The 13,348-nt window shown below is 48.9% G+C and overlaps 1 protein-coding gene across 1 annotated transcript in view; it reads right to left on the bottom strand.

Annotated features, from left to right (window-relative positions):
- Nucleotides 1-308: 308 nt before the first annotated feature.
- Nucleotides 309-13,348, bottom strand: part of LOC119170747 (fatty-acid amide hydrolase 2-A) — a 65,127-nt gene continuing 52,087 nt past the window's right edge. Inside the window, exon 8 of the mRNA XM_037421998.2 lies at nt 309-4,228. Within this exon, the coding sequence (XP_037277895.2) occupies nt 3,641-4,228 (588 nt within the window). The 3' untranslated portion in view covers nt 309-3,640. The remainder of the gene's footprint in view (nt 4,229-13,348) is intronic.

The raw sequence follows: 13,348 nt of genomic DNA, 5'->3' as shown, positions 1-13,348 counted from the left end.
TCAGGAACGGCTAGACGACATATGGTTAATTTCAACGCTTGGTAGTTGAAAAATAGCGGACATCGGCAGCGTTGACCGGACGATTGCAAAGAATAAATGGCTCATCAGGAATCGAACACTATATGATACAGTCGTCTCGTCCTGTTATCAATTGTAGTCATGTGTCGTCCGATCAGTTTATTTATGTAGCAGTGTGCAGGGCTACGATCCTCACGAGGAGAAGCGCTATGTACATATACGCTTACACCGTCTAGTGTTGGTGATATTCATGTTGTTGTTGGCATCGTTACACAACTCTAAACAACTGGTGATATAAAACATGTGCGACTGTTTAATGTATGTCTATGCGTACACTTGTACATTTCCTTCTCGCCATCTCGTAACGTTTCGGTCAATGAAAAAATTACAACACAGTCAGCTTGCATGCCCATGCTTCGCATAACATCGATTACCATGCAAGGTACGTGGCATCTGCCGAATATTTTGCACACACAACTTTACTGACACGCTTTACATATCTCAATCGATAAAACAACGAATCACACCAAAAATATCGTGCAAGAACTTTATTAGGTGTTGCCTCATTGAGGCAATTAGTTCAGGTGGTAGGGCAAATAATCACGTAAACAGCGTAAGGAAGAAGGGACAAAGCGCTGTACCCCGCCTTGTTATTTTTGTCCATGTGATTCTTCGTGAAACTGCCCTAATTATGTACTATACGAACAAGCCCATCATCAGCACGCTCCATCTACCCGCTACCGCTCGGCCCTACCAAGGCTGCAGGGTGTAAGAAAGCTACACGCTTCCGCAGTAAAACATAGTTCCAGACATAATTACCTTACGATTGATAGGGTTGAGACATCTGCACTTGTTTGGCACGTGTTACGTCACATCGATGCGAGACATGTCCATCTTCTTCGTATTGATGTCGTATGCTATTCTATTGCTGAATCACTAAATCCTGGTATAGAAATCATCGTGTGTGTCACTACTAGACAGGACGCCAGGAAGCAACAAACAACCGCAAGCACACACGAACAACCCATTGCAAAAAAGGCAGATCTACGCGTTTATATACCAACACACTGCACAGGCGCACTACCACAACAACCAATGATTGTTGAAATGGTGTGCCTGCGCAACTTGTTGATATATACACAGACAGACAGACAGACAGACAGACAGACGGACGGACAGGCAGGCAGGCAGGCAGATAGATAGATAGATAGCATTCTGTAAAAGAAAAGCAAGGCTATTGAGATCCTGAAATTCCACAGTCCTGCTCGAAATGCGGACATGAGTCTTTTTCTCAGGTTCATATTATCTGGCTATGGCCATTCAATGTGGACTCCGGTCTGCCCTATCAGACGAAGTGAGATGAAGCTTAAGAAGTTCCTACATAACTCTTCAAATATACAGGCTGCCCAGAGAGTCTAGGCCGTCGCTGAGAGTCACCACCTCTTTGTTCTTTTCTAGGTGAAGCGACCGACTTGATTGGGATCTCTGAGGACGCTTTCATCAGGCCTATACTAGAGCTTAGAGCTCTTGTCAATGTCAGTTATTACTTTCCTCGAAAATTGCATGTGCATTTAGGTTCCGAGCGGAAAAATGTTCCGCTGCAAGAAAGCTAGCGAAATCGTTTTACATTGCATCGAAAAATTATTACCCAACAAATACCCAAACTTTGTTTTGCAGCACCAAGTAGAAGTTTTGGCTTTATGAGTTGCGGTGATGCTCTTAGTTATCGCTTATTTTACAGTGATATCAAATACAGCCAATGCGTGCCACCCCATCCTAGACGCCCAGTAATGTGGTCATTTAGCCACACCGATGAAAATAAAATCATGTGTAAGATTGCGCACATCTTTCGCCAATCTCACTCAGCCTTGCGCATTCTTCGATATAAGATAACATTTCAGACATGATGTTTGTTTGCTTTTACCGTGTTGAATCAAAATGCCTCGAAGAAATTTACTAACGTAAGTTTCTGCCGAAATGTAAAACTTATCTCTTTGCGAATAAGCAGAGTTAAATACTGAATACTTGAAGACAGCTGACAACATCTGAGAAGCACTCGTCATTTCCGTTCAATAATAAGCATATTTATATAACGCATAAAGCAGTTCAATATTATTCGATAAACAAGTAGATTGATTTCATAATCAAAGGCTGTGGAAGATAAGCTGCTAATATAAGCTGACTGTGCGAAGTTTACACTTCGCTTTTGACACAGCAAGTACTTCTGAAGATTCATGTGCAAGAAGACATCATGAAGACATCATGAAGACATCATGCACAAGAAGCCACCAGAAGCACTAGAGTACATTTGCAAGAATTTCTGAGAAAAAATCATAAGAACTGCTTTTCATGCTTACCTTTTGCATACACCTTTTTGAAACCAGCTAATGCTTATTTTTGACGCAATTTCTCAGTGTGCAGATAATAATTGTCGGTTCCCATTCTTCTCATAGGGTCTTCAAAAGCTCGAAAAACAAGCTGTGGCAAATAAGGTGTGGGTGTGTTTTTAGGGGCGAAGCTTCTTACAGCGACACCCGTTCGTCCCTCGTAGCCATTGTAGTGTGTAACAAGTATAACATTTTGACCTCCAAGGTGGTGCTGGCGAGAGATTTCTTCTGTGCGTTGTTGAACAATAAAAGATAGTGCTCAATGTACATGCCAATGACTGCTAAGGGGGAATGGGAAACAGGAGCATTCGGCTTTTAGTGAATGCGCATGCACTGATCCCCATTAGCAGCCATTGGCATGTAGATTGAGCACTATCTGGCAAGAAAGGGTTGCTACGTTATACTCGCTGGGTGTAACCTTCTTAGATTTAGAAAGGTTTAGCGAGCGTTGAGCGGCAGTGCCATGAATACAATGAACTAGTATATATATCATGAACTCGAGGTGGTTAAAGGTGAGAAGTAGATACGAAGCGCAAGCAGTAAGAAAGTAAAAGCCAAATTCTCCTGTCTCTCATTTCCTATTAGCAGCCATTGGCATGTACATTGAGCACTACCTGACAGAAAAGGGTTCCTACGTTATACTCGCTGGGCGTAACCTCCTTGGTTTCAAAAAGATTTAGCGAGCGTTGGGCCCCAGTGCCATGATTACAGTGAACTAGTATATACCATGAACTCAAGGTGGTTAAAGGTGGGAAGTAGACTCGAAGCGCAAGCCGTAAAAAAGTGTGCGTGTGCCACCTCTTGTTTAGTCCTTCAAATGTCCGCTGGATGGCGGTGCTTCTATATGGGGAATATATGATGAAAAGATGCGAGATGATGGTACTTGGAGTGTTGAATAGATGTACGAACAGACACACAGACAGATGCATGGATGGACATATGAACGTACGCAGGGGCGGATGCATGGACGAACGCAGGGACGGACGCACGAACAGACGAATGCACGGACGGGCAGATGGACGCATGAACGGTCACACAGACGGACGCATGGACGGACGAATGCTTCACCCCACTCTCCATCATTTACTCCGTGGATATGCTGCCATTTTTTTTTATTCTTTACTAGTGCGCTTGCATGGAAACAGGTTTTGCATGGGCATGCACAACTTAAAGCACCTTCGCCAATGCATAGTGAGATATCTAAATGACCCAAAAACTGGTCGAGGAACCCTTCATTAACATTTCACCGAAGGATCCATCCACCCACCAAAGTGCTTCTCTATTTCCCTGGCTACCGCAAGGCATAGCCTGTCATTTCCTCTCTTGGCAACAACCTGCACACACAAGGGCAAGTTATTCACTGACCGCATTACGGGGCACACTGTGGCGGGTGCCTGGAACAAGTTAAACAGAGTCACTGTGTCCGGCGAATCGAAGATCAGCATGTCCTGATTCCGAAACAATGCAGCGCTCGTCGCTGCGGGTAGGACTAGTACTCCATTATCTCCCAGCTTCTCCTCAAACCGGTCACGTGCATTTTCTAATGAAGCGACGTACGCTTCACCTTCCTGCTCAGAACGGAAGCGGAAAAGTGACGCCATTTTGCACGTGACCAACGCTGCCAGTGTGTGGCGGCCAGCTCCCACCAGGAGACGGAACAGTTCAACTAATGTGTTGAAGCCACCGGGCCTGTACATCTCGGACAACGGCTGGGGTTCCTTCGCGGCGGCAACCTTGAACAACGTGAACACGGCGAATCGCATCTCGGGAATTTGCATTGGCTGCGGTTGGAGTCCGTGCGTCTCCTTGAGGTACTGAGTGACCTGCGTGAAGCAAAAAGTTGACTAACTTTCCAAAGACAATACAGCCAAACTGAATGATGACATTTATATGTGCAGAAAGATTTGCATTACTGGCAAAAAAAACAGTCTTGCGAGGAACGCAAAGCATATTTACAGCGAGAGTTGGAAGAGCGGCCTTTCAAAGCCTTTTCTAAACACTCTAAGAAACGGGTATAGACACGCCTGGTGGTTGCCCACTGCGTCACAAATATTCATAATTTCTGTGTAGTAAGCTGGCATTCCCTATGCTATTTTTTGTCATTCTTAGGAGAAGCATGGTGTCCGCTACACAGTCGCAAAAAATGTCGTGCCAATTTTTTTTATGCTGTGGCTGACAACAATGCAGAATGAGGCCTCAAGTAGGTACGCGCCACAGTTATTAGGTGATCAAGAACAAGCTTTTCAAATGCGTTGGAGCATTGAACAACCCTCTCGTTACGCAATTCTCGTTCTGTGACGCCTGGTTGTTCCTTTCCTGTTTCTGACACGCTTTAGTACTCATATTAACGTGATTTCTATCCGGACATCAAGTCTACCGTAAGAAAATTTGCAAGAGAGCTACAAGTACCGACGGAGCTTGGTGGTAGAATACTGGGCTAAAATGCAGGGGACCCAGGTTTAAACCCCGCTGTTTATGTAGTGTGCTTTTATTTACTGAATTATTAAATGCGAAGCATTTCTTAGGGAACTTCGGCGACTTTGAGCGTATCTATCTATCTATCTAGCCGCCTACGACTTTTAGCTCTCTCTCGTGGCCGTTTCAATAATGGTATGGATACCAAACTTCGTATGGCATACCATGACTGTATTAAGAAGATACTTGACTACTCATAACATAAAAATCATAACATGTATGACATGAATGTCATGATTTACGTTTTCTGGTCCTGCAGCTCTCGCGGTAGTTTTGTTCACATGGCATGTTGCAAAACTGGTATGGTATGACATGGTTGTATGGTGAACACAAGCGACAAACCCTAACATGATTATCGTGACATGGGTGCCATGTAACAACATGACTACATGCCTCGTTCCTGGTGCACTCGCGGCCGTTTCTCTAGCCTCAGATACACCAAATTTGGTATTACGGTAATTGTATGGATGACGAAGGTACGTGACTGGTGGAAACACAATAATCATGAGATGCGTGTCATCTAACAACATGACTAAATGTGACGCTCATGGTGCACTGGCGGCCGTTTCGCTAGCTTCACTTATGCCGAATTTCGTATTATGGGACGTGAATGGAAGACGAAGGTATGATGCTGGTGCAAACATGAAAAACATAATATGCGTGTCATGTAACAAGACTACATGTTACACTTATGATGCGCTCGCGACCGTTTCGCTAGCTTCACAGGTACCAAACTCGGTATTACGTGACGACAAGGAATGACGAAGGTATGTGACTGGTGCAAACATGATAATCACGTGATGCATTTCATGTGAGAACACGAACACATGCCACAGTCAAGGGGCCAATACATTTCGACGTGATGTGGTGTGCGTGCTCACCGGCGTTTATTTCGTTGCGTCACGCCAGCTCACGCCAGCGTTGCCACGCCAGACGCCGGTCCTGTCATATACTAGCAGGCGCCCGCCGCGCTGCGTTGCTAATGCGCATGCGCGTTTCAGCACGTTCAGCGTCCTTCTGCCACGAACAGAGAGAGACGCAGAGTTGTCTGGGTAACGCTTCGGTACGAAATGCAGCATGTCGCAATTCGTGCCGGTTGCCGTCGGGCTGCACTGGTCGCGCCTGGCGTCAGACTATATAGTGTTCGCGTTTTGCTAACGTAGCGTCGATCTGCTCAGCGCCCGCGCGAGTCAACGCTACATTAGAGTATATATGAAGCCCTTCATGATGTGCTCGCAGCTATTATATACCAGATTTGGCGTTACATAACGTCAATGCATGATGGAATATATGACTGGTGTAAACATGATAACTCTGACATGCGTCTCATCTAAGAAAATGACAACATACCGAGCTCATAATGTGCTCGCGAGAATTTCGCTAACTCCACATATAATAAATTTGGTATCAGAAGACGTGAATAGATCACGCAGGTTAATTACACATGCAAACATGATAATCATGACACGGAAGCCATGTACGGCATCATTTATCTCCGCCTAGTAACGTTGTGCTGATTTTAAAGTGACATATCAACCTTTCTTAATCGTGCTTCGCATATCATCGATTCTCACAGTACGTAAGATCTGCCAATTTTTCTTCATTTCATGCGATAGTGGTTACAGACACCGGCGACGGCGAAGAGCTATGGCGCCACACGTGGCCCGTGTATTGATCTCATAACAGTTCTAGCTGTAATAACCTCGAGTAGCGCTACTCAGTGAGTCCATATACCAGGTGGTACGTCCTGCGAAAAAAAGTTTGATCGTCATTTATTATAATATAGACCGCTCGGGCATGATTAGACCAATTCAACCGCGGGTGCTTCAACCTGCACTTATGTCAAAACATTCTGGTTGCTGTTGCATGAAATAGGGTTAATGATTGGATTGCCCATTTCGTAAAGAGCCTGCAGCCATACATTAGAGGCATTTAACCTGATTTTGGCTGTTCTATAGGTGTGACGGTAAACTTCGAATTCCCCCGGCTACTAGGCTTCATGCAGCACAAGAGACAGCACGTGCTAAATTAACGCTCTTCAATGGAACATGAAGAAATTCGGCAGATGCACGCACAGTGGTGAACAACTTTATTAAGGCAGCTGACGGTTTCCTAAGTGGCGAGGGCTGTCAGGCCATGCCTGGTCGCCACCTCGTCAGCGCGTTTGATGGCCCGGAGCTGGGTGTCCAGGCTTGTGGTCGTGAGGATTCTCTCCCAGGCCTCACTTGAAGGTGACTGTCCTAGGAGGTTTGGTGGGGGAGGGTCCTTGCTGCATCCCCAGATGATGTGATCCAAGGTTGCGGTCTGGGTCTTGCAAAGGGTGCACGTAGATGTGAATAAGGCAGGGTATATGTGCCTGTATATGTACGGGGAAGGGAATGAGTTCGTTTGAAGCCGCCGCCAAGTGATTTGTTGAGCTTTGTTTAGTTCCGGGTGCGGGGGTGGTCTGGTTTGCCTTGATAGCTTGTAGTACTGTGTGATGTCGTGAAAGGTGATGAGTGCTTCAGTTGCTTCGATATCGTGGTCCGAAGTCTGGCCCACCGCTCGGCATACGAGTCCTCGAGCTTGTCTGTGGGCGGCTTCGTTGCCCGGGTTTCCTGCGTGCGCTGGGACCCAGATGAGTTGGATTAAACGAGGATCGTCATCGTCGGTGCTGCTGGCAGTAGTGTCGCCTGAGGCGTTGCGTGCCGCTCGGGGCAGATGACGGAGGATGCGCGCCGTGGTTGGGGAAACAGTGCCCCGGGCAAATCGGATGATAGCAGATTTGGAGTCACTGATAATTGTTTCAAAACCGGCCATTGCGGCGAGTGCTATGGCAGCTTCTTCGGCCTCGGTTGGGTCTTGTGTGCGTATGGAGCCGGCGCACCTCGTGGTAGGCTCTATATCGACTGGGGTACGTTTCGACGAGACGTTGATTGCAAAGGCTTGTTTGGGGGTTGGGTAGCTTGCCGCGTCGACGTGAGCCACTTTTGTGTTCGTACCATAGGTATTGTGAAGGTTTCTGGCGCGGGCTGATCGTCTACCGTCATGAATGCCGGCCAGCATGTTTTTCGGCAGCGGCTGCACAATGAAGCGCTGTCTGAGGAGAGGCGGTAGCGAGATCAAGTCTTGTCCGCTTGGTGACGAGGGAATTCCGATACGTTGAAGTATCCATCTTCCGGTTTTACTACCACGCAATCGTTCAATTTGTGCAGTTCGGTGAGCCTCGATAAGTTCATCTATTGTATTGTGAATTCCAAGGCTGAGGAGGTGCATGGTCGATGTGGTGCGGGAGAGGCCCAAAGCGATCTTGTGGACTGTGCGAATAAGCCTGTCTACTTTTTCTTTTTCAGCCTGGAGGAGTCGTAGGTACGGTAAGGCATAAGTTATTCTTGTGGTTACGAAGGCGTTTAACAGCTGGAGAAGTTCCTTTTCTTTCATGCCGTGTTTCCGCGCGGAGATTCTTCCTAACAGACGGGCAGTCTGAGTGACGGTGACCGCAAGCCTCTCTAGTGCGACGGTATTGCCCCTGCCGGCTTGTACGTGAAGGCCGAGTACCCGCATGTGCTGCACTATCGGTATTTCGGATCCGGCCATTCTGAGAGTGATGGTTGGTAGTGGCGGGTGTTTAACCTTACGGTAGTCAGGAGGACGAAGAAGGAGGAGTTCAGATTTCTCCACTGAGCATTCGAGACCTGCACACGCGACGTATCCGGCCACTGTGTCCACAGCACGTTGCAGTGCCTCCTCGATCTGTCCGTCGGAGCCAGTAGTGGTCCATACCGTCACGTCGTCCGCGTATAGGGTGTGTCGGATATTGGGTATGCAGTCTAGTAACTGTGGGAGTTGGCTCATTACAAGGTTGAAGAGGAAAGGTGAAAGAACAGCTCCCTGTGGCGTGCCTTTGTTGGATAGGGCAAGTCTCTTCGTGGCGTTGCTGTCAATCAGGGAAAGTTCCACAGTACGGCCTTGGAGGAAAGAGCACACGTAGTTGTAAATACGTTCCCCAGGGTTTGTTGAAGCCAAGTGCTGGGCTATCGCTTCATGTGTTACATTATCGAACGCCTTGCGTAGGTCTATGCCTAGCATTGCTCGCGTGCCCGCACGTACGGGGTCTTTCAACAAATCGTGGTAGATTTGTACGAGGGCGTCTTGAGTAGATAAGTGGGCGCGAAAACCGAGCATGGTTGGAGGGAAAAGGTCTTGCTCTTCTGCAAGTGTTTCTAGCCGAGCCAAGACCACGTGCTCAAATAGTTTGCCAAGGCATGAAGTTAACGAGATGGGGCGAAGATTTGATAAGTCTGCCTTTTTTCCGGGCTTTGGTATAAACACTATTTTCGCGTGCTTCCATTCTTCTGGTATATTTCCGGCATGCCAGCAGTCATTGAAATATTCAGTAAGGGCAGTTACTGACCTTGCGTCTAGGTTGCGGATTGTTTTGTTCGAGACGCCGTCTGGACCTGGTGCTGAAGTTGTGCGAAGCTTTAGAATGGCTGCATACACTTCGGCTTCTGTGATGTCGGCATCAAGAGTTGGATTTGGTTTACCTTCATAGGGTGGTAGCGGTGTCGCTGGTTGATGGGCTTGGTTGATGTATTTGTCCGCCAGTTCAATTAGTAGATCTTCGTCTGATCCGGGGTGTTGGTGGACAAGTCGCTTAAGTCTGTGCCGTGCGGCTGTTTTCGAGTCGTCGGGATCCAGTAAGTGGCGTAACAGGTGCCACGTCTTCTTGTTGCCTAGCTGTCCGTTGAGTCCGCTGCACAGCTGGCCCCATTGTTGGCGGGCGAGGTAGGTACTGTGTCGCTCAATTTCTTCAGAGAGGGCCTGTATGCGGCGACGCAATTTCTTATTGTAGCGCTGCTTCTGCCATCTGCGCAGCAGGCTGGCGTGTGCGTCCCACATGTGGAGAAGACGAGAGTCTGTGGCAGGCGTTTCCTCTGCTGCTTTACTTTCGCGCGTTGTGCGTCGCACGTGGTCGTTTAGGGAGGCTGTCCATTCCTTGAGGTTTGTTATGCGTTCTGGGGCTTCACTTTCACGGATGTCTCTAAATTTTGGCCACTCCGTGATTTGAGCGAGGGCGTTGTGTACTCTCTTGCCAGCGGACGTCTGTACCTGGATGGCAATGATGTAGTGGTCACTACCAGCGAGTTGACAGGTGTTCTCCCATCTGGCCTGCGCAATATTCTTGCAGTATGTGAGATCGGGTGACGTGTCCCTACACACGCTGTTTCCTATGCGGGTTGGTGACTGCTGCAGGTCATTTAGTAGAGTGAGCCGGAGGTCCTGACCGAGTTGCCATAGCTTCTTGCCTCGTTTGTTCGCCTGCAGGTAGCCCCAGTCAGGGTGCCTGGCGTTGAAATCGCCCAGTATAAGCAGTTGTGCGCCTCGAGAAAGCGATGTGGTTTTCTGGAAGAGCAGGTTGAAGTCGTCGGCGCGTGCCCGGGGTGCGCAATATACGTTGAGGATGAAGACTGATTGGTGCGAGCGTTTTCGCGGAAGAATTTCAACGACCGTGTGTGGAATGTCCGAGAATTCTAAGTCGTGTTGTTTCGCCGTGAGGCTCTTGTGGACGAGCGTGCCTGTACTTGGGGCTTCTTGGTTGTGCGAGTCGGTGAATTGTTGGAAAGCGATGTAACCAGGGAGTGAGACAGAAGCCATTGTTTCTTGTAGTGCGATGACGTCTGGAGGCGTTTGGCAATTGGGCAGTTGTGTTTCTTGTACGAGTAGCTGCAGGTGGGCTTTCTTTTTACGAAAGCCCCTGCAGTTCCACTGCCATATAGTCAAGTGGGTGCTGGCCATGATGCAGCAGCTGGAGCATTACTTGAGGCCGTCGTGGGTTCGCTGTGCTGGGTGGAAGAGTGAGAGGTCACTCGGTTGCGTGTGATAGCTGGTGCTCTGGCCATGCTTTGCTTGATTACTGCAAAACTGGTGTCTGTGGCAGTTCTGAGTGCTTCTAATCCGGCTACGGTGTTGTTTACGGTGGCTTCCATGTTTGAGAACCGTGTCTCTATGTTCGTTAGGCGTGAGTCTACGGTTGCGAAGGCTTCTGTTACGGCGGCACGAACGGCGTTGACGACCGTGGTTTGGACTGTCGTGCGGAGGGCTTCAGCAACGGATGCGTTGACCATTTCAATAATTCGCGCCGTCATGTCCTCTTCGGATTGCAGCGTTTCCGTGGAAGTCGTTGCTTTGCGTTTGGCTGCTGCGGGTGGTTGGGGCTGTTGAGTTGAATTATGCACGGACTGGCTGGCCTTTGCCAGTTTACTTTCTAGGGAGCGGTTCTGCGCAAGGAGCACTTCGATCTGAGCTTGTTGCGTCGCCATTTGGGATTTTAACGCATTGATTGTTTGCGTAAGTTCCTTGACGAGCGGGTCATGCGTTGAGGCGCACGGTTTCGATGGCTGCGGGGGAGATGATGGCAGCGGAGACGCTGCGCTTGGCGCCCATGCTACACTAGGGTTGCTTGGTGGTGCTTTGGATATATCAGCATGTGGGATGCGACTTGATGATCGGGTTCTTGATTTGGACCTAGAGTGGGAGGCTGCTTGACCCTGGCGAGATCGTGACTTCGATCGGCTGTCGCGTTTCGTCGGCGTTTGTGATGTCCCGAAACTGGGGTAGTTACGCTCGTCCAAGGCAGGCGGGCTATCGTCATTTGAGGTTTGCTGCGTCGCTGGTGACTCGGTTTGTAGCGTCTTTCCTGCTTGTGCTGCGTTAAGTGGTTCAGACTTTTTGGCGAAGCGGTACTCGCATCTTGAGCTGTTCGTCATGTGTCCTCCTTGACAGACGATACAGCGTGCTTGGCATGTTGGTGGCGTTCCTTGCGGCGGTGGCTCGTGGTCTTCTCCGCAACGCGGGCAGCGTCGGCGCCTAGGTTGAGGGCACACATCGGAGCGGTGCCCGGTCTTCCGGCAGTTGAAGCATGCGTCTACTTTGGGATGGAAAGGGTATACTCGAATGAGACCTCCACGGTGTAGAAGCCATCTAGGTAGGTGGTCCCCGAGCAGCGTTATAAGTAAATTCTTCGTTTTTCCCATGCGTCGGCCACCTACTATTTGGTAGTCAGGGTTGCTGTCTTGAAGGTCCTTCAGCGTCTCATCATCGGTGGGGAACGTGTGGGCGTAGAAAGAAATGCCTCGTATCGCGTCGTCTGGTGGCGGGGCGTACATGTGTAGCTCAATCTGCCGGTCTTCTCCGAGGAGGATTGATGTGATGCGTTGGTACGCGATTGCTCGGTCGGTGGTTGCCACACTAACGGTGAAAGTGTTATTCCTTGGGTGTATGCGTAGTTGATCACGCTTGGCTGGGTCCAGGTCACACAGAGATGCCGCTTTAAGCAGTGCTCTCTGCAAGTCTCCGGGTGATGTGCGCGTGAGGTCAATGGGTGTCTTGGGGCGTCCCACGATGTGGTACGTGTGCGACGGCAGTCTTGGCAAGGGATGGCGTTTCAGTTCCGGCGGCGGCCGGGGGGTTGGTGGAGTTTTGGGGGCTTTGCTTACTTGCGCGTCGTTCATTTGGGCTTGTTGCTTAAGTGCCTGGTGACGTTTCGCCTGGGCTCGGAAACCTTGAGGTGGTGTCCAGGAATCGTCTGACCATTCTTCGAGAGAGATTTCGACGCCGTCGACCTCGATTTCCATGTCGGCTAGTGTCCCAGCGGCCGCGACAGCGGCGTTCGGTGTAGCGTCGCTAGGCTTAGGCGTCCAGTGGCGGATCTTGCCGGCGTGGCGTGAAAAGATGAAAAGCTTACTTGAAAATTGTGACCAATATCTGTCGGAAAGTTGTATCCTCGGGACCGGTATGATTTGCAGAAACCATTCGTACAAGAAATCTTGAGCTATGGCACGTCTTCCTACTGAAAACCACGCACAGTGGGAATCGATGATATGCGAAGTATGAATGAGAAATGTTATGTCACTTTAAAATCGGCACAATGTTACGAGGTGGAGGTAAATGTTGCCGTAAATGACTTCAGTGTTATGATTATCATTATTGGATGGGTCGTTTACCTTCGTCATCTATTCACTTCGCATGATACCAAATTAAGTATATGTGCAGTGAGTGAAACAACCGGGACACGCTTTGAGTGTGGTATGTTGCCATGTTCTTACATAATACGCGTGTCAAGATTAACATGTTTGCACCAGTCATATATTTGATCATCCATTGACGTCACGTAACACCAAATTTGCTATATGCGGAGCTAGCAAAACGGCCGCGAGCGCATCATGAAGGGCCGAATATACTCCAATGTAGCGTGAACGCGTGCACACGGTGGGCACAGCGACACTATGTTAGAAAAACGCGGGCACTCTATGGTCTGACGGCAAGTGCAACCAGCGTCCGTCGGCGCGGCCCGACGGCATCGGGCACTTTCGCGCCGATGCCATAGATTAACATAACTCTGTGCTGATGCGTTATTCAGACAACATAGCGTCTCCCTCTTTTCGTGATGAAGGGACGCTGGATGCGCAGAAATGCGCATGCGTCAA

This window comes from Rhipicephalus microplus, chromosome 2 (assembly GCF_043290135.1).
Source record: "Rhipicephalus microplus isolate Deutch F79 chromosome 2, USDA_Rmic, whole genome shotgun sequence".
NCBI classification, from domain to species: Eukaryota; Metazoa; Arthropoda; class Arachnida; order Ixodida; family Ixodidae; genus Rhipicephalus; species Rhipicephalus microplus.
This window is presented reverse-complemented; position numbering and strand designations above follow the sequence as displayed.